Source organism: Phoca vitulina, unplaced genomic scaffold, assembly GCF_004348235.1.
Source record: "Phoca vitulina isolate PV1807 unplaced genomic scaffold, GSC_HSeal_1.0 scaffold21, whole genome shotgun sequence".
In the NCBI taxonomy this organism is placed as follows: Eukaryota; Metazoa; Chordata; class Mammalia; order Carnivora; family Phocidae; genus Phoca; species Phoca vitulina.
In genome coordinates, this window is record NW_022589724.1 from 3,075,881 (window position 1) to 3,096,257 (window position 20,377).

Here is a 20,377-nt window from a genome sequence, read left to right on the forward strand (position 1 = left end):
ATAAGTCCTTTATTCTTTTTTTTTTTTTTTTTTAAAGATTTTATTTATTTATTTGAGAGAGAGAGAATGAGAGACAGAGAGCATGAGAGGGAGGAGGGTCAGAGGGAGAAGCAGACTCCCTGCCGAGCAGGGAGCCCGACGCGGGACTCGATCCCGGGACTCCAGGATCATGACCTGAGCTGAAGGCAGTCGCTTAACCAACTGAGCCACCCAGGCGCCCCAATAAGTCCTTTATTCTTGAAAGGGGACCTAAGCAGTGGATACAAAGACCTCATGGAAAAATGAGTAAATGTGAACTGTCAATTTAAACAGAATAGCCAATAAACATATGATAAATCCCAACCTCATTCATAAAATAAATACAAATTAAAACATCAGAAAATGCTTTCCACACCTATATGGGGAAAAATGTAGTAAGTTTGATAATACCAAGAGGTGAATTTGTGCCAGCATGTGGGGAAATAAAAACTTTTACACATTGTCATGGATGTGTTAATTAGTGTAACCATTTGGAGAGCAGTCTGATAATACCTAGTTGAAAATGTAAATATCCTTCTACTCAGCAATTCCCCTGCTAGGTGTCTGGGCTAGAGAAAAATCTCATACATGGGCTACAGGGAGACCTGTAATGGAAGCATGTTCATGTAGCATTATTGTTAATAATGGGAAAAATGTAAATAACCTAACTGTCCCTCAGTAGGAGAATGGATAACTAAATTGTGGTTTAACAAATGAACTAGTATCAACATAAATACCCAAAAGTATAGTGTTGAAAGAAAAAATTGCCAAAGGATATGCATAGTATAAACTCAAAGGTGTAAATATTGAAAACATACATACATAATTTATGTACTGTTTATGGATGCACACATATGTAACAGAAGTACAAAACATACAGCTTTAGCTGAATCCATTGTAGATACAAAAGCACATTAGGCAAGATACTGACACCTATTCAGTCTGGATAATCAGTATTAGTATTTATTGTATCTTTTCTGCATTTTTTAGAGTTAAACATGACAAAGTTTTAAAGACTTAGAATGTGTAGTTTTTTCTGAATTTACCACTTTGTGCTAAGAATATACAGGTTTAGAAAATTGCTCAGTTAATGCGTTTGTCCAGTGTGATTTACTGAGGATTCCATGTGTATCTGAAGTCTCTGGTTCCTTAAAAATAGGATGCTGCTCCCACGGAGTCTTTACTGAACTGGCAAGACTACGAGGGTCGGACACCTCTTCACTTCGCAGTCGCCGATGGGAATGTGACAGTGGTTGATGTCTTGACCTCATACGAAAGCTGCAATATAACGTCTTACGATAACTTATTTCGAACCCCGCTGCACTGGGCAGCTTTACTAGGTGAGATAACTGTGAATCAAAGGATCAGCGGTAGGAGGAATTACACGAATACCAGCAACTTTCCATGGCTTCCCTTCCCCTGTCAGCATCCACCTCCCATTTAATTATTTTAATTTTTTTTTATTTTAATTTTTTTATTTTTTATTAACATATAATGTATTATTTGTTTCAGGGGTACAGGTCTGTGATTCATCATCTTACACAATTCACAGCGCTCACCATAGCACACACCCTCCCCAATGTCTATCACCCAGCCGCCCCATCCCTTCCACCCCCCTCCACTCCAGCAACCCTCAGTTTGTTTCCTGAGATTAAGAGTCTCTTATGGTTTGTCTCCCTCTCTGGTTTCATCTTGTTTCATTTTTCCCTCCCTTCCCCTATGATCCTCTGTCTTGTTTCTCAAAATCCTCATATCAGTGAGATCATATGATACTTATCTTTCTCTGATTGGCATATTTCGTTTAATTTTTAATTGATATGCGGCATCTCATACTTAAATCCCTCTGTCGTACGCTTAAATTTTAGTAATATAAATATATTCTCTGTTATATATTGGTTTTAATTTCAACATGATGTCTTAACATGTTTTAATTTTTATTTTAAAAGTAATGCACATTCATCAACAAATGTAAATATAAAATAATCTTTTCACATTCAGTGCCTGTGTGTTTTGGGAGGGGACTTTAATTTTATGTCTGTGCCAATACTCTGATATGTGATTTTTTTCTTCATATTTTCCTGATAAGCCTCTTACTTAACCTTTTTGGGGACCACTCTGATAGATGAGAGAGTGTAAATACGTGTATGTGTCTGATTTTTCAGGGGATGCAATCTGAGAGACTTTCTCTTTTAGTGAAGGAGGTTTACCCATTAATAGTCACTGTTATAAGATATAATTTGGTCTTTTTTCTGCTATTCTGCTCTTTGAGTATTATTGATGTTTTGGTTTTTTTCTTATTTTGGGTTTTTTTTTTCCCCCCATTTCCTTAATGTTTTCTGCCTTTTGGTATATAGATTAGGTTTGTTGTTATTTGGTTTTGAATTGCCTAATGTTTTAGGAGGGTTTTTAGGTTCTACTAGTGGTTACTTTTAAATTTATCAAAAATGTTTTAAAACATGAGTCAGAGTTAAGAGCAAAACTACATCTATTGATTTCCACTTAGCATACTTATCACTTTTTTAGTATTTGTTAATATAATCTGAAGTTTTTCCCAATTATTATTATGGACTTTGTTTTTAAATTACACATTTTAGGGCGCCTGGGTGGCTCAGTCGTTAAGCGTCTGCCTTCGGCTCAGGTCATGATCTCAGGGTCCTGGGATCGAGCCTCACATCGGGCTCCCCGCTCGGCGGGAAGCCTGCTTCTCCCTCTCCCACTCCCCCTGCTTGTGTTCCCTCTCTCGCTGTGTCTCTCTCTGTCAAGGAAATAAATAAAATCTTTAAAAAAAAAAAAAAAAAAAAAAAAAAAAAATTACACATTTTATCTTTCTAAAACACTTTTTGCATTTGCATTCAGTTTTATTGTCAGATTTATAATTATTATTTAGATCTCATTTCAGTGTTCAGTTTCACCCTTTTTCCTTTTCCTCCACATCCTGGGAGGACTTCACAAGTTTCTCTCCATATCAGTACGTTGACTTTTTGTTCCGTAAGTTCTGCTTTCTTTCTGCCTCTCATCCATTGTATTTTAGGTTGTATTTTGATTTCCTTCTCTCATCCAAATTTCTTTGTATCTTGACTTATTTCCTGTTCACCTCCTTCCATCACCTTTTCATTTCAGATTATGTCCTTCTTAGGATATTCTGTTTCATTTCATAGAGGCCATCTCTTTGCACAAGTCAAGGATGCCAGACAGTTTCCTGAAATTTTCCTCTGGATCCTTCTCTAGATCATTTTCTGAGGTATGCACTTCATCTTTGTGGTGGTGTTCCTTTTTCCTTGTCCCATGGTATGTTTTCATATTGCCCTTACTGAATTTTCCTCATTATCTTTCCAACAAGATGGCATGTGTCTCAGTAGCTTGCCCGTGATCCTACTTTTCGCCTGTCTCCAGGAACTCCAGCTTGGATCATATGTAGGAGCGGGTAGATGAGCACAACTCCCACTCAGATTCCCTTTTTCTGCCCGGTTTTCATGCAGTGTGTCCTTGTTCTGCTGATGTGGCATCTTCATTGCCCAGGTCTCCACTATGCTGAGGCAGTAGAATGCCTGAAATTCAGATTTCCCAAATCTGCTATTACTGGGTTTGTTCCTTCTTTGATCCTTCCTAGAGCTCCTCGCTTGCGGAAACCATGCCCTCTCGGATGCGCTGCATATTTCCTCTGCCACCACCTCATCGTTCCTGCCACATGTTTCCTTGGACTTGAAATCACTGCCCAGAAGTGAAAAAAGTGGGGGAGGGAGGGCAGAGGGGATTGAGAGGAGGCCGCAGAGGTCACAAGAGGATGTAACCGAGTTTGTCCTCCTGAATAGCAGAGGACAACAGCCGTTCCACACAGCACAGCCCGGAGACTGGGGACCGTGATGGCTGTCGGGGGCTGGCTTCCCGCCTGTGTCATAAAGTGAAGCCAGGGAGGGCACTGAGCTGATACCTGATACAGCTTTTTCTCACTCTAGCAGTTATAATGACTGTCATTTCCTTTCTGATTGAAGCATTAAGATTTTAGTGTCGTAAGTGTTGCCTTTGTTCTACCTTAGCATAGTATTTTAGTGAGAAGTTAGAAGAGGCTGTCCTGGGGGCTGCTATTCAGAAAACTTCCCTTTAAATAGATTATAAATTAAGTGGTCCTTTGATGTGCTCACTGCCTTGTTGTGTCCGCTTTCAGGCCATGCACAGATCGTCTATCTCCTTTTAGAAAGAAATAAGTCTGGAACCATCCCGTCCGACAGCCAAGGAGCAACACCCTTGCACTATGCAGCTCAGAGTAACTTTGCCGTAAGTAAAACATGACAGTTCTCTTTTTTTCTTGGTTAAATTTTTATTTTGACATCGTTATAAATTCATATGCAGTCGCAAGAAATAAAAGAGCAAGATCCCATGTTCCCGTCACCCGGTTTACCCCAATGGGAACATCTTGCAAAAGTATGAAACAATATCATAAACAGGAAATTGGCATTCCTACAATCCGCTGGTCTTATCCAAATTTCGGTTTTACACGTACTCATTTCTGTGTTTGTGTCGCAAATATATTTTAACAGTTGCTCATACTGTTAACTCTGGCTGTGATGCGAGGGATAGTCTTCGTCTTTGTAAAGTTGTTAGTCATGGGAAATTTTAAGACCATTTTTACATTAACTGTTCCGTGTAACATTTTGTTCTGTGTAAGTACATTTCCTCTTCTGGTTAATTTTATGGCACTAAGGTTTTATACGCACCGTGTTCAGCCATCTGTAATTGTCCTGAAAGCAATATGGCAAAGGCTTAGAACGGCTCCAACCTTGCCTGGGACCCTGACTCCACTCTCTGCTGGCTGGATGACCTGGCACAAGTTTCTTTAGCTCTTGAGTCTTAGTTTCTTCATATGTAAAATGAGGATAATTGTACCTTTTCCTTCAGGATTGTTGTAAGAATTAGAGAAAATTTGTGACTAGTGCCTAGTGTAGTTCTTGGTACAGAGCAGGTACGCAGGAAATGCCACGCATTCTTACTATTGCTAATGCTAATAATTTTAGGAATTATACAGCTGAGAAAACAAAAATATGAATTATTATTTCCAAAGATATTGAATATTATGGCTAATTCTTCCCTTGGCACCCTTTGTGGTTTACAGAGCATTTTCTCATCCATTGTGTCACTCAGTCTAGCCAGCAACACGATAACGGCTAGGCTGCTTCAGCCCTCTGAGGAAGCGGCCACCAAGAACTAGAGACTCATCCAAAGAGGCACACGTCAAAGCAGTCAGAGTTGATTTTACTGCCTTCTACGTGGGTGTGTGTAGTAAAAATTGTGGTTTCATTAAATTATAAGAATGCTATCATCAGCAGAGCGTAATTCCATCTTCCTGACCTCCCCAATGCATCACTGAATACATTAAAGCAATCTGAGAAGATTGCTAAAATATCTTATTTTCCCACCTTTCTTTCTGTCTAGTACCCAGAGCAACTATAACTATGGTCCTTCCTTCTTGGCATTTCTAAAACTTTATCACCTAGACTTTTGGTAAGCCATTCTCTTCTACAGTCTCCCATCATTCTATTATCTCAGACCCGTTCTTGCTCCAGATAGATAAGAAATTCACTGGCCCAGCCTAATCAACCTGTGGAAATCAGAATTCAATTCATACTTCAATACAAGCCTGTGAGAGGACATGGTATCCCTAATCTACAGAGGAAGAAACCAAGGTTTCAAGAGATTAAATGACTTGCCCAAGATCTTGAACTCAAGTCTTAGACTCCAAATTTAACACGTGCACAGATACTAACAATTAAGTGACTAAGGCTATTGGGAGTAAGAAGGAATGGCAGAACATTATGGATGCTTATTCAAAGAAATACTTGCTCTGGATAATCTGCCGATTACAGAGATGATTTTTCAATAGTTCTGCAAATCTTCTAAGCTCAGTTTCAAGCCCCTTGATCTTCTTGGACTCTGTTCACTCACAAGAGGCTGTAATTCCCTGTTTAGAAAACAGCAACAACAAGACCCACAAAACCTCTGCAAACATTCATCATTAAGAAAACATACCCAACAAAGAAATGTTTGCAAATTAGTAAAAAGAAAACAAACCAAAACATTACCAACATTTTTTAATATAAACTGTTATTTATTAAATTATGATAATGTTTCTATCATAATCAACAAGTACAATGTAATGGATACTATTAGTTATCAACTTTTTAAATCCATTTGCTTATTCCAATCTAGCATGTACTAGGCATACACCCTAGATCCCAGGAACACGACCCTATAATGCCTCAGCAGCTCAACAATGACTTTTAAGACTAGGAAGCAATGTGTGCAGTGGAAAAAGTCTGTGATTGAGCTCTGGGTTCTACTCCTATATCTGCCACCAATGTTTGTATGACCTTGAACTTAAATTTCTTCATCTGGAAAATGAAGGGTTGCATTAGGTGAGTCCTCGAATTTCTTCTTGCTTTAGAGTATTGAGCATCAACACTTTATACATTTTTGGCCAGCTCACAGCCTCCAGAATTTTTCTTTTTCTGAAACTGTTTTACTTCCATTCAAGTAGAAGTTACCATGATCTCCCTAAAAGTTTGTAAGCATCTGAGGCTCAAAGAAGGAAACAATTTAAAATGCTGTGAATATTAGCTCCCTTTAAAATTGTGAGGCACTGTTATCAACAATAGCCAAATTATGGGAAGACCCCAGGTGTCTGTCGACTGATGAATGGATAAAGAAGATGTGGCATATATGTGACGGAATATTACTCAGCCATAAAAAAGAATGATATCTTGCCACTTGCAACGACATGGATGGAGCTAGAGAGTATAATGCTAAGTGAAGTAAGTCAGTCGGAGAAAGACAAATACCATATGATTTCACTCATATGTAGAATTTAAGAATCAAAACAGATGAACATGGGGGGAAAAAAAAGAGAGAGAGAGGCAAACCATAAAACAGACTCTTAACATAGAGAATAAACTGAGGGGTACCAGAGGAGAGGTGGGGGGAAGGATGGGCTAAATGAGTGATGGGCATTAAGGAGGGCATTTGTTATGATGAGCACCAGGTGTTGCATATAAATGATGAATCACTAAAGTCTACTGAAACTAATATTATACTCTACGTTAAGTAAATGGAATGTAAATAAAAACTTGAAACTAAAAAAAAAATAAAATAAAAAAATAAAATTGTCAGGCACTATTAGAATTATTGTGGGGTCCTAATTTTTGTGTGAATATATGCAAGGTCCTTCCTTCATAGAGGAATTGCTAAATAAATATTTGTTTAAATGAATTGAACACTGTATTTCTCAGTAGCCACACATCATTATTAATAATAATGCAATAAATGCATTAAATAAATAATTAAATTTATAATAATGTAATAAATGCATTAAATATTTTTTAAATAATAGTAACAAAACCACAACAAGAGAATGTATTAACCTCTTCTATAGGTATGACTGAGTATACAGGTCACTGCATGTAAAATGTCCAAGAAAACCTAAATTTTAATGTTGCTCATGACACTGAATACTTGTTAGTTTTTTAACTGTCCCTTCATCTATCAAAGAGTGACCTATACAATTTTAAAACTTGGTTGAGGATGATCATTCTCAATTATGAGGATGTTGAATGAGGGAGTTAGGTTATGTGTTTGAAGTGCATGGAAACTAAAACTAATATATAAAGAAAGAGGATTGTTACTTTCAGTGGAAATTGTAGTTTTGTTAGTCATAAAAAGATCATTTCATTTGATTCAAAATCAGGGGAAAAATACTTTGTGTCTTAGCGGAAGTCACATATAACACTGGCTTTATTACCATAGAAAATGCTACCCTCTTGTCTCAATTTTTTTTAATGAAGTTTTCTTACAGGAAACAGTTAAAGTATTTTTAAAACATCCTTCAGTGAAAGATGATTCAGACCTTGAAGGAAGAACATCCTTTATGTGGGCTGCTGGAAAAGGCAGTGATGATGTCCTTAGGACTATGCTGAGTTTAAAATCTGACATTGATATTAACATGGCAGACAAGTATGGAGGTACAGGTAAGAAGTGGCAGACGTGCTGGGTTTGCTTTCTTTCGGATTCCAAAGTGTATGGGTGCCCTAAAACTTGTACAGTAGTGCCTGAAATCATTGTTCCTAATCTAATATTGTTTAACTTTCATTTGTACTTTTTAAGGTTAGGCTACCAGGATATCACTCCAAAGCCTTTATTTCCTCCAGGTTTGATGGCTAAAATTAGCCTGTGTTTCCACCAGGTGAATGGGGGCATTTGGTTTAAAACTCTGGTTGCTCCTGGTTGTTATATGCAACTGATGAATCGCTAAACTCTACCTCTGAAAATAATAATATGCTATATGCTAATTAATTGATTTTAAATAAAAATTTAAAATTAAAAACAAAAAACCAACTCTGGTTGCTCCTGGGGCGCCTGGGTGGCTCAGTTACTTAAGCATCTTGACTGTTGATTTCTGCGCAAGTTATGATCTCAGGGTCCTGGGATCAAGCCCTGCGTCAGGCTTCCCATGGGGATTCTTTCTCTCCTCCTCCCTCCACTTGCTCTCTCTCTTTCAAATAAATAAATAAATCTTTAAAAAAAATAAAATTAAAAAAATAAAACTCTGGTTACTCCTTAGACATGATTATAGGAACTCTTCTTATTTATCTTTGTGTAAAAAAAAAAAAATAAACCTGTACTTAAAACTATGTATATTTAGTAGTTATCAATTTTATTTTCAAAAATTTAGAATTAGGGGCGCCTGGGTGGCTCAGTCATTAAGAGTCTGCCTTCGGCTCACGTTATGACCCCAGCGTCCTGGGATCAAGCCCCTCATCGGGCTCCCTGTTCGGCGGGAAGCCTGCTTCTCCCTCTCCCACTCCCCCTGCTTGTGTTCCCTCTCTCGCTGTGTCTCTCTGTCAAATAAAAAAAAAAAAAGATTAAAAAAAAAAGAAAACAAAAATTTAGAATTATATTTTAAGGAATGCACATATCTAAGTATGTTCTCACCAGTCTTCTTTAATGTGCTCTTTTCTCAGATTTGAAGAGCATTCCCTCCTCCCAAATCTCCCATTTTAGAGATAAGCTCCCTTCGAGAACGAAGCTTCAGAGCTTCATGTTCGATTTGGATCAAAAGCTCTCGGTAGATGCTTCTTTCAATCTCTTTTTCTAATAAGAGAGCACTTTGTGCATTGGTTAATAAGAGAGGTATGAATTTTTTAGCATTTATTGTCAACTTGGAAGTCTCTACGTCGTGTACTATATCCTAATTGCAAGTCCGAAAAAGAAGGAAGATCACGCAATAGCACAACAACACAGAACAGAATAAAAACTCAGCTGCAGGCTTAGAGCTATTTACACCTATCTGTTGTCCCGGATGAGATCTTTCTCGGCCGCCAAATCTACTGGTGCAACACTTGGTGGGGAGCAGGATTATACCTAATAATCTCCCTCCCTATACCTAAGCCATCACCCTTCTAAATTATTTTTTAAAGAGTTTTTGGGTAATATCAATTTTAATAAAAGTTTTAACCGTCAAAAGTATTTCTTTATCAAAGCTTCGCAGTGGACCTTAAGGTTCTTAAAGAAGGGTATAGTGCAGACATGTAGGACCCTGAGTTTATAAATGGTCTGAACATTTCATTTTTTGTCAGACTTCCGTTAGTATGCAGCCTTTCACTTTCTCACTAGCTTTGCTTTTAGTTTAACTTTTTCATGTATTTTAATAAAGTATGGGGAAGGATACTTCCATCCTTTTGACCAAAGGTGTCTTTCTGATGTGCACCATGGTTGGAGTTCAGACATAAATTCTTCTCAGATTCATTAATTCCCTGGCTGTTTCTCCTAAGGGGATTTTATTATATGTCAGACATGCCTTCCTGACATTTCTCTTCTTTGAAAGTGAATTTCTCTCCGTCATCCCTCTACAGGGTTGTTTTTCCTTCCCATGAAAAAAAGAGTTCTCATCAACAGCAACGTACAGACATTATTTGGATCTTGATTCAAATAAACTATAAAAAAATTATAAAACTGTCAGGACAGTATGGACACTTTCTGGATATTTGATATTACAGAATTTGTGTGCATGTTTTTTAGGTATGATAATGAGATGATCTTTCTTTGCAATGCCAGGGCCAGGGCTCTGCGGACTCCCATTTCCCCTTTGCCAGCAGGTGCCATGTTAGAATCCTCCCATAGGGGCAGTAGAGGGAGACTGGAAAGCTGGAAGAACCGGACCACACCTTCCTGTTTGCTTACTACTCTCGTTTTGGTTTCCTGTTCCTGTCAGCATCACCCTAGTAGGTCTTCTTCAACGAAACAGCAGTGATAGTTTGTTCCAGTGGCGACAGTTAATTTCACTTGGCAGTTTCTCCAGCGCTCACAGTACCAGCCCCAGAGCACCCTCCCCGGAGGCACCAGCGCCAGCCAAGCAGAGCCCCTGCTCAGATTTCTGACTTTCCACCCCACACGGCTCCTCTTCTAGGCTTTTAAGTTTTAATAATTCCATCTTCTTCTTTTCGTTCCCCCGGCCCTAGAATTGCTGGTTGTCTTGTGCACGTACCACCTCTGTGATCCCTTAGTGTTCCTTTTTTGCTTTTTCCTTCTTCGATCCATAGCTAACAATTCCTTATTTTGAACTCTGTCTGTTAAAGTATCTGGCATGGTTTCTGTCTCCTAGACACTGACTGATACAGTGGTTGTGTAAAAAAACAAAAACAAAAAAAACCCCACATCATTGTATTTTAGATAGACTTACTAAAATATTTACAAATGAAAGGATGTGACTCTAGAATTTTATTCAAACCAATTAGAAGTGGGGACAATGGCTGGCAGTTAGATGAAACAAGACCAGGCATCTGCTGATCGTCCTTGAAGCTAGGGAATGGCTATATTGAGTTCTCTAGATTATTGTCTTTTCTTTTGAATATGTTTGAAATTTTCCATGACAAAAAGTTAAATAAAAAATTAGGGCTCCTGTGTAAATTTGTGACACCTTCTCAAAGAGAGCAACAGTATTTAAATCTAAGGTTATTTTAAAGTAATGTAAAGGCAAATAGACAGAAATGGGGAATTTCAATTAATAAGAAAATGAATTCTATCATTTGCTTAATTGGGATTTTGTGGTGGGGTTTTTTTTTTTTTTTGACATTGACATCTGAACAGTATTTATTGCATACTGATGCCGCATCACAGAATTGTAGAATTTTAAAATTAGAAAGTACGTTAAAATTAAATCTAGTCCAGGGTTTTCCAAACCATATTCTTCAGAACAACAGGTTTCTATAGAGTGCTGAAGTGTTGCCGAGGGGGGCAGGTACTTAAGTGGGTAACCCTCCACCCCTGCTTTAGTCAGAACCACTCAACTCTTACCAGTTTTATATGATGAGTGTTTTATAAAGCTTCATTTGGGGGCAGATGTATTCTTATCCTCTTAAAATGTGAAAGTCACCAAACTCTCATAGATGTAGCACACTTAATCTGCCTTACAGCATTCTCACCAGTGGTCTGTCAACCTCCCGTTACGCAGCTCCAATATGGAGAACCCACTAATTCCATCTTAAACTAACTATCAGAATATTCTTCCTTACACTGAGCCCAGATTTGTCAAAGTGAATGTTCTGCTCTGTGCTGTCTTCCACATGGCAGCCCCTAAGATACTTGAAGTCTCTCACACTCTTCTGAATCTTGTCTGGGCCAAACTAACATTCAGCCACGTAGATCAGGGTCCTCCAACTCAAGTGCATGTAAGAATTGCGACGGTGTTTGTTTAAATACAGATTCCCAGACTATACAGACAGAAATCTGTTTCAGATCCTGTAAGTCCTATTGACTCCACCTCTAAAATATACCCTAAATCTTTCTGCTTCTCTCCGTCTCCACTCCCGCCAGCCTAGTTCAAGCCACCAGCATTTTTTACTGAGTCTCCTGCAATAGTGTTAGCTGGTTCTCACCTACTACAGTACGTACATTCTCTTCAGAGCAGCTAGAGTGATCTCATTAAGGCACAAGTCAAATAGTCTCACTCACCTATGTGAAGTCTTCAGGTCCTTCATCACTGGGACCTGTGTGGCCACTTAGGATCTGGCCTTCTCTACCTTTCTGCCTTACTTCATTGTGCTGCAGCTTCCTAGCCTTCCTTAAGCACATAAACTCATTCCTGCCCTTGGACTAACTGTTCTCTTTGCTCGAACTACTCCCTCTCGAGATCTCTACATTGCTGTTTCTTTATGACCCAGGTCTCAACTTCAGTGTCAGCTCCTTAGCAAGGCTTTTTGTCACCACCAATTAAAGTGGTCTCCCAGTCACTCTGCATATCAAGATACCTTTTATTACTCCAATCATACCATCCACCACCATCTAATACTTTCTTGTTTATCTGTTCAGTTTTTATTTTGCTTCCCCTACTAGAACGTAACCTTATCTATTTTGTTCTCTGCTGAATTCCCACCATCACATTCATACCCAGCCCATAGAAGGTTTTCAACAAATGCCCAGGAATCTGCACTTTTATAGGCATCCTGGGTTTGGTCCATGGATCACACTTTATTGAAAGAAACACTGTTCTAGGGCGCCGGGATTGCTCAGTTGGTTAAGGGACTGTCTTCGGCTCAGGTCATGATCCCAGGGTCCCAGGATCGAGTCCCGCATCAGGCTCCCTGCTCAGCAGGGAGTCTGCTTCTTCCACTGACCCTCCCCCTCTTGTGCTGTCTCTCTCATATAAATAAATAAAATCTTAAAAAAAAAAGAAATATTGTTCTAGGCATTATAGGGCCATGATACTTAGAAAGAACTGGCCCAGGCCTCTAGACAGTTCTGCTGGCAAACTCAGAATTTGAAGAGTGATGTATTTAAATAGAATTTAAAAAGTAATCCAAAGAGTACTGGCGTAAGTCAAGCACTAGAGGGGAGTAACACAGGCACAGGTCAGCACAACCTGAAACCCACAGAGAGTCAAAATTCCTCTTTCAAACCCCATATGAAGGCACCAGAGAGGGGACCACATTCCTTCTCAGGTTTTTTCTCCAATGTTGAAACAAATTGCTGTTTCTTAAATTGGGCCCAGAGGAAATCAGTGGCTTGCATTTGAAGCCATGTTGTATGAAAAATGCACTCGAGGCAGTGGGCTGTGCATCCCCTCAGTACCACATGGGTGCGCAGACCGCCGGCAGGAATAGCGCGGCTCGGCAGCTGAAGGACCAGTGGATTGACACTTCCCATCACACCAACCCTCGGGCATATGCTTATCGAGTGGGGTGGTGGGCAGAATTGCCTGCGTCATTTAAATCATTGCTCTTTGTCGTTTTTTGGAAAGCATTTCAGACCATCAGGATGGAAAGGAAGAAACAGTGAGACAAGAAAGGTAGAAGGACAGGGGGAAAGTGTGAGTAGTACCTGTGACTAAAAAGGAAGACTGAAATCTATAGAAGTGAACAATAGAGAATCCTTAAGATTAAATTGCATTTAGGGGCACCCAGGTGGCTCAGTTGGTTGAGTGTCTGCCTTCGGCTCAGGTCATGATCTCAGGGTCCTAGGATCAAGCCCCACATCGGGCTCCCTGCTCAGCGGGGAGCCTGCTTCTCCCTCTTCCTCTGCTACCCCCCACCCCCGCCCGTGTGTGCACTCTCTCTCTCAAATAAATAAATAAAATCTTTAAAAAAAGATTAAATTGCATTTAGCAAAAATGATGAGGACATCAGAAGAGGAAAAGATGCACAGTTAGAATAAGGAAAAGGTGAAGTTGTTATCAAAGAGTTCTTTGCTTTCTTTCACTCCCTCTTCAGCCTTACATGCCGCTGCCCTTTCTGGCCATGTCAGCACCGTGAAGCTACTGTTGGAAAATAACGCTCAAGTAGATGCCACCGATGTCATGAAGCATACTCCACTTTTCCGAGCCTGTGAGATGGGACACAAAGATGTGATTCAGACACTTATTAAAGGTTGGTTATTAAGAGTGCTCCTACCAAGTCACTCTCAAAAGGTAGGAATTCTTGCAGGCACTGTTTGAAACACAGCTTACATAGCAGAGGGCCACCTGGGTGGAAGGATGGAGGGAAGAGCGCCGTGTGCGTGCACACACACACGCACACACACACACATGCAAGCGCACCAGGAAACCTGAGGTCCAGTCCTAGCTCCGCCTGTTGGCAGTTGTGTGGTTTTGGAAAAGCCACTTCACCTGCCTGATCCTCAGTTTCACTTCGTATAAAAGAAAAATGACTCGTGCCCTGACCAACTTACAGGCTTATTGTAAAAATCTGAAGTAGATAATGTACGTGGCAACATTTTGCTGAGAGTAAAGCATTTAAGGGACTGTTGTTATATTTTTCAGACTTCTTTTTGAGCAAGCTCTCTATATTGGACATTTTCATTATATTTTTGCTTTTTCAGGTGGAGCGAGGGTAGATTTAGTCGATCAAGACGGACACTCGCTTCTACATTGGGCAGCACTGGGAGGAAATGCTGATGTTTGCCAGATATTGATAGAAAATAAGATCAATCCAAACGTGCAAGATTACGCAGGACGAACCCCTTTGCAGTGTGCTGCTTACGGCGGCTACATCAACTGCATGGCAGTGCTCATGGAAAATAATGCAGACCCTAACATTCAAGACAAAGAGGTAGAAAATCTACATATTTTCTATATTGTTTGCTCCCAGTTGTTTAGAGTATTTCTTCTTCATTATCTAAAATAAAGTAAAACATTTTACCAAATAAAGAGGTCACTTACAAATTTATCTGTTAATTAAAAATGAGTTTTATTTTTCCCTGTTTTCCTTCTAATTCTTGTCTACATATCCATATATGCCATAACAAAGTCATAATACAGAATGGGAATAGTTTTATAACTTTCATAAGATACATATGCATGGCATGTGTGTACGTATGTGTATACATATAGATATATATTTCACAATGCACGTTTTGTTCACTTAAAATCATCACCATGATTTTCTCATTTGGTGTATAATCTTCTGCATAATCGTAGATGCTGAGTATTCCAAAGTTCTAGGAGCTTTATGTTTAATAACTCATTCAGTTCTCACAGCAACTCTGTAAAGGAATTGCTATTATTATTCCCATTTACAGGTGAGAAAATTGAAGCTCATGGAGCTTACCCAAATACCCTAAGGTGACAACAGTGGCAGGGTTGTTGTGGGAAGTCAGGGTCCAAACTATGCCTGTAACCCCAATTTTAGAATCAAGTAGCTTCCTATGGCTGGGTACTTTTTCATTATTATTGATCATGTTTCATTGATCATTGCTGTGCATTTAACTTTTTTTATTGTTTCCTTAGAATCATTTCCCCTAAGTGAGATTATTTATTATTGGTATATGAATGTGATTGAGCTCTGATATATACTATTGAACTGATTTTTTTTAAAAGATTTTATTTATTTATTTGAGAGAGAGAGCGTGCACCTGAGCAGGGGGAGGGGCAGAGGGAGAGGGAGAAAGAGAATCCCAAGCAGACTCCCCACTGAGAATGGAGCCTGACTCAGGACTCCATCTCACGACCCTGAGATCATGACCTGAGCTGAAATCAAGGAGTCGGTCGCTCAACCAACTGAGCCACCTAGGCGCCCCTGTTGAATGGATTTCTAAACCATGTGGGTTAATCTCCACTTTCCCAGCTATGTAGTATTGTATTGACTTCTCTCAGTCTAGCCAGTATTGATTTTTTTGCTACTTCAATTACATTAAGTCTTCAAAAATACTAGCATATTATGTTATCCAAGCCAGAAAATATATTTTCTATTAATTCATTCAATAAATATTTATCAAGATTGTTCCTATCTGTAAAAGTAACATAATGAAAAATATGTGAAATATGGTCCTTGTATCTATGTGATGAGAAATGAATCTTTTGTAATCTGTAGTACCTTTTACATTGTCTTTACAAGTTGCCGGTTTCTTACAGAAGTAGTATATACGAAGCTACTTTCCAGTTCCGTTAGTTTTTACATGTACTATTTTGGATTATCTGCATAAACAGCGTATCATTTGTGAATAGTATGCCTTATTGAACTAACTGATACCTCCAATACAATGTCGAATAGAATTGGTGATGGTTGGTATCCTTAATTCATTCTGGTTTCTCAAGGGGAAAGCTTGAAATATTTCACCATTGAATATGATATTTGCTATAGGTTCCCTTATATTTCTAGTTGCTAAGAATTGGGTTTTTTTTGTTCACAATTAGCTGTTTAATTTTTGTCAGGTACTATTTCTGTATCTTTCAAGATGATCACATGATTTTTCACCTCTTTGCTGTTACTATGGTGAATTAAAAAGAGTCAGGAAGTAGCTCCTCTTATTCTCCTAAAGAATTTGTGTAACATTGGTATTACTTCTTTCTTAAATGTTCGGAAGAATTCCCCGGTGAAGTCATCTGGTCTAGTGGTATTCTTTGTGTAAAAGGTGTTAATAACTGGTTCAGTGTCATTTATAATTACAAGACCATTCAGATTTCTAATTATTTTCTTTTCAGCTTTGGTAAGTTGCATTTTCTGAGAAATTTATTTTATTTTATTAACATATCATGTTTTTGCATAAAGTTGGTCATATAATCACTTACCTTTTTTATGACTAGGACCTTTAGTGATTTCCTCTTATTCATTTCATATAGTAATGTGCTTTGTCTCTTTTCTTTTTAAAAACATTTTTCATCTTATTCGTCTTTTCAAAGGACTTACTTCTTTGTTGATTTTCTATATTTTAAGTTGTTTACTATTTCATTGGTGTTTATTATTTCCTGCCGTCTACTTTCCTCGGGTTTGATTTACTATTTTTTTTTAAGATTCTTTTAATAAAAGTTTAAATCATTGATTTATTTCAATATTCATTTCCAGTATATGTATTTAAGCATGCTTCTTATTCTAAGCACTGCTTTAACTTTATCCTAAAAGTTTAGATAAGTTGTACCATCACTATAATTCAGCTCAAATATTTTCTAGTTTCGATTTTGATTTGTTATTTGACTCATAGATCATTTAGAAGTGTATTGCTTAATTTCCAGGCAGTTGGGCATTTGCTCATTATCTTTTGGTAAATGATTATATTGGTTTCCTCTTGCTGTTATAATAAATTACCACAAACTTAGTGGCTTAGAACAACACAAATTTATTATCTCACTCTTCTGGATGTTAAAAGTCCAAAATGGGTCTCACTGGGCTAAAAATCAAGGTTTTGGCAAGACTACAATCCTTTTGGAGGCTCTAGGGGAGAATCTGTGTCTTTCGTTTTTCCAGCTTCTCGATGCTGCCCTCATTCCTTGGCTTATGGTCCCATTCCGCCATCCTCAAAGCTAGCAGTGACTGGCTGAGTCTCTCTCACACTGCATCATTCTAACACCTGCCCTCCTGCCTCTCTCCTTCCTTCCCTCCCCATATAATCCTTATACTGGGCCTATTCAGATAATCCAGGATAATCTCCCCATTTGAAGGTCAGCTGATTAGCAACCTTAATTCCATCTACAATCTTAATTTCCCCTTTCTAATAACATAACAGGGTTACAGATTCCAGAGATTAGGACATAGACATCTTTGCAAAGGCATGCATTTATTCTGTCTACCACACTGATTTGTAACTCAAACTCTATTGTGGTCTAAAAACAGAATAACAGAATTATTTTCTTTTATTTCAGAATCATTTTAATTCTTCAAAGTCCTTTGAGGCTTTCTTTGTGGCCCAGCATATGATTGATTTTGGGAAATGTTCTATGTACACTTGAAAAGAATACTGGTTGTATCATAATTGGATGCAATGTCTTATATGTATCACTTAGGTCAAAGTTTTTTACTGTATTGTTCAGATCTTCTATATCTTTACTGTCCTTTCATTTATTTGTTCTATGAACTATTATAAAAGGTGGGTTGAAAATCTCTCACTGATTATGGATTTGACCATATCCCCTTTTAATTTTGTCATTTTTTGTTCTGTATATTTAAAAGCTTTGTTATTAGATGCATACAGATTTAGGATTGTGGTATCTTCCTCTTTGACTCCTTTAAAACTATGAAATATCCCTCTTTTATATCTAACAATGCTTCATGCCTTTTCATGATACTGAATTTTTTTGAGAATATCAGCCATTTATTTTGTAGAATCTCACTCATTTTGAGTTTGCCTTATGATTCCTCATAATTAGATTTAAGTTTTACATTTTTGGTTGGAGCATTATACAAGTGATATTGAATCCTCAGGATATCACCTCTGGAAACACATGGTGCCTCTTAACATGGTATTAATTTTGATCACTTAGTTAAGATACCATCCATTTTCTCCACTGTGTATTTGAGTGGAGAAGTATTTTCCCTTTTTATAATGAAGCAATTTGGGAGCATCGTTTGTATTTTTGAGTTAGCATCAATAACTATGTGTCCAAAAATACCTATTCCAGATATACCTGATTTTTGTTCGTGCTTATAGGGAAGAACAGCTTTGCACTGGTCCTGTAACAACGGATACCTTGATGCCATTAAATTACTACTAGACTTTGCTGCTTTCCCTAATCAGATGGAAAACAATGAAGAAAGGTAAGCTGTTGATAAAAAGAATGTATTGTTGTTCAACTCACTGCCTTTCTGCTCTATTAAAAAACCTCAAGTTGAGATACTAGTTCAGAAGTACTAAGTATACTCATAAGGAAATGCTACACTAAGAAATCCTAAACGAGAAGAAAAGAGCAAAAGTTCCCTGTAGTGTTGATTTAGAATCATGGGATTTTAAAATCACTCAGAACTTTAGATTTACCTCTGGCAAGCTCACAAACTACAGATGAGGAAAGACATTCTTGTGGCTTGTGGCTGGCATAACATCAGGGGAGTCCTGACGGACCAGGCCTAGGAACGGGTCATATGTTGAAGACATTTCTCTTGATGAACAGGATAGTGGACCAAGGTGCCACCATGTGGCATGAAGAAATAAGGAGAAGGTGAGGTGACTGAATAACCCAGGATTCACAGAGCTAGGCTGGAGTTATGCCCAAGGGCCCAGGCCCCATATAAAGGACCAGACACAGTGTGAAGTCTAAGCAGGAGAGATTCTTGGCGGTCTTGGATCTAAGATTCTGATCACCTGTAGGTGACAACCAAGTTTGTGAGATTTCCACACCTGGGCTCCACCCAGCCAGGTCTGTGCCTTGGTTGTCGTCATTCATGAATGCTGGAACTGCAGTGGCTCCCGCTGTGACACCATGTCCCATCCCCCCCTCCCCCCCCCCCCCCACCGTAGCTACCACCAGTTCTTTCAGGAGATGGGAGACCTTGTGGAGAAGGAGGGACTCTCTCTAGGCCACCTGCCTCAGGAAACCCACTCCTGCTTTCTGGGCTGAACCCCTTCATCTCTCCCACTTCTTTCAGAACCTCTCCCCATTAATGATGGCCTCCACCTGTTATTTTCTGAGGTCTGAGGTTTGTCTTCTCTGCCTGTAAAGCCCTCCTTCTCTCGGATTGTCTGCACTGCCCCATTTCCTCTTGCTCGTGGGTTGTGCTTTCACAGTCTGGCTTCCATCCTCCCACGGACACTGAAACCGTGCTGAGTGGTCACTGACAGACTCACTGATAAATCCTCCGTCGGCCCCTCTGTCTCCTCTCACTGGCCTGTCTGCATCACCGGGTTCTGTTGACCCCCCTTCTTTACCTTACTGAGACTGTATCTTCTCTAAGCTTCTGTGACAGTATATTTTCCTAATTCTCTGCCAGTCACGTCTGCTCCTTCTCCATTTATTTCGGCTCCTTTTCCATTTTTTTTTTTTTTTTAATATAAACACTCTTCAGGGACTGGCCTTTTTCTCTCAGCCCATCTCCTTGGGCCCTCTGACCTACCACCAAGGCTTCGATAGTCACCTGGGGGCCAGTGAGTTCTAAATCTGTCCTTCAGACTCAGTGTCTCTCCTCGGTTCCCACTGTCACCTCCTCTTCGTTACCAGCACCGTCGTGTAAATCTTGCCCTCTGACGTGTTCCTGGGACTGTCAGAATGCCTCCTCGCTGTTTTCCTCCCTTCGAACTTCCCCTCATTCAGTTCATCTGCTTCCAAAGTAGCCTCCCTAAATCACATTTCTAACGTAATTGTTTATCATGTCCTTCCTCCGCTCAAATGCAGTCTCACATAAGAAGATTGTCCTGATCCCAGAGGCATGTGTTCCAAACGATGTTCTCCCCTACACTCTGAGTTTGTATAGCATCTGGCACATTTCACTTTATATTATAATTTTATGTAATCTGTCTTCCATATTAGCGGAGAACTCCTGAAGATCATTGTGTCTGTGTTGTTCACAGTGCTTTTCAGGAAGTAGATGCTTAGTAAAGAACTGTTGCATTATTAGGTTGATGCTTCCAGTCTCCCAGTAGCATCCCCTGCTACATACCTGCGTTAGAAACTTCTGGA

At 39.1% G+C, this 20,377-nt stretch overlaps 1 protein-coding gene across 4 annotated transcripts in view; it reads left to right on the forward strand.

Moving 5' to 3' along the window:
• The window catches only part of INVS (inversin), a 154,802-nt gene that overhangs the window by 80,376 nt on the left and 54,049 nt on the right, over window positions 1–20,377 (forward strand). For 3 of the 4 annotated variants that reach the window (XM_032419020.1, XM_032419018.1, XM_032419021.1), the window contains exons 6-11: window positions 1,178–1,358; window positions 4,184–4,293; window positions 7,862–8,033; window positions 13,770–13,925; window positions 14,377–14,606; window positions 18,418–18,524. In XM_032419020.1, the coding sequence (XP_032274911.1) occupies window positions 1,178–1,358; window positions 4,184–4,293; window positions 7,862–8,033; window positions 13,770–13,925; window positions 14,377–14,606; window positions 18,418–18,524 (956 nt within the window). Of the gene's footprint in view, window positions 1–1,177; window positions 1,359–3,379; window positions 4,294–7,861; window positions 8,034–13,769; window positions 13,926–14,376; window positions 14,607–18,417; window positions 18,525–20,377 lie in introns of those variants that run through there. The other variant, XM_032419022.1, reaches the window with a different exon arrangement.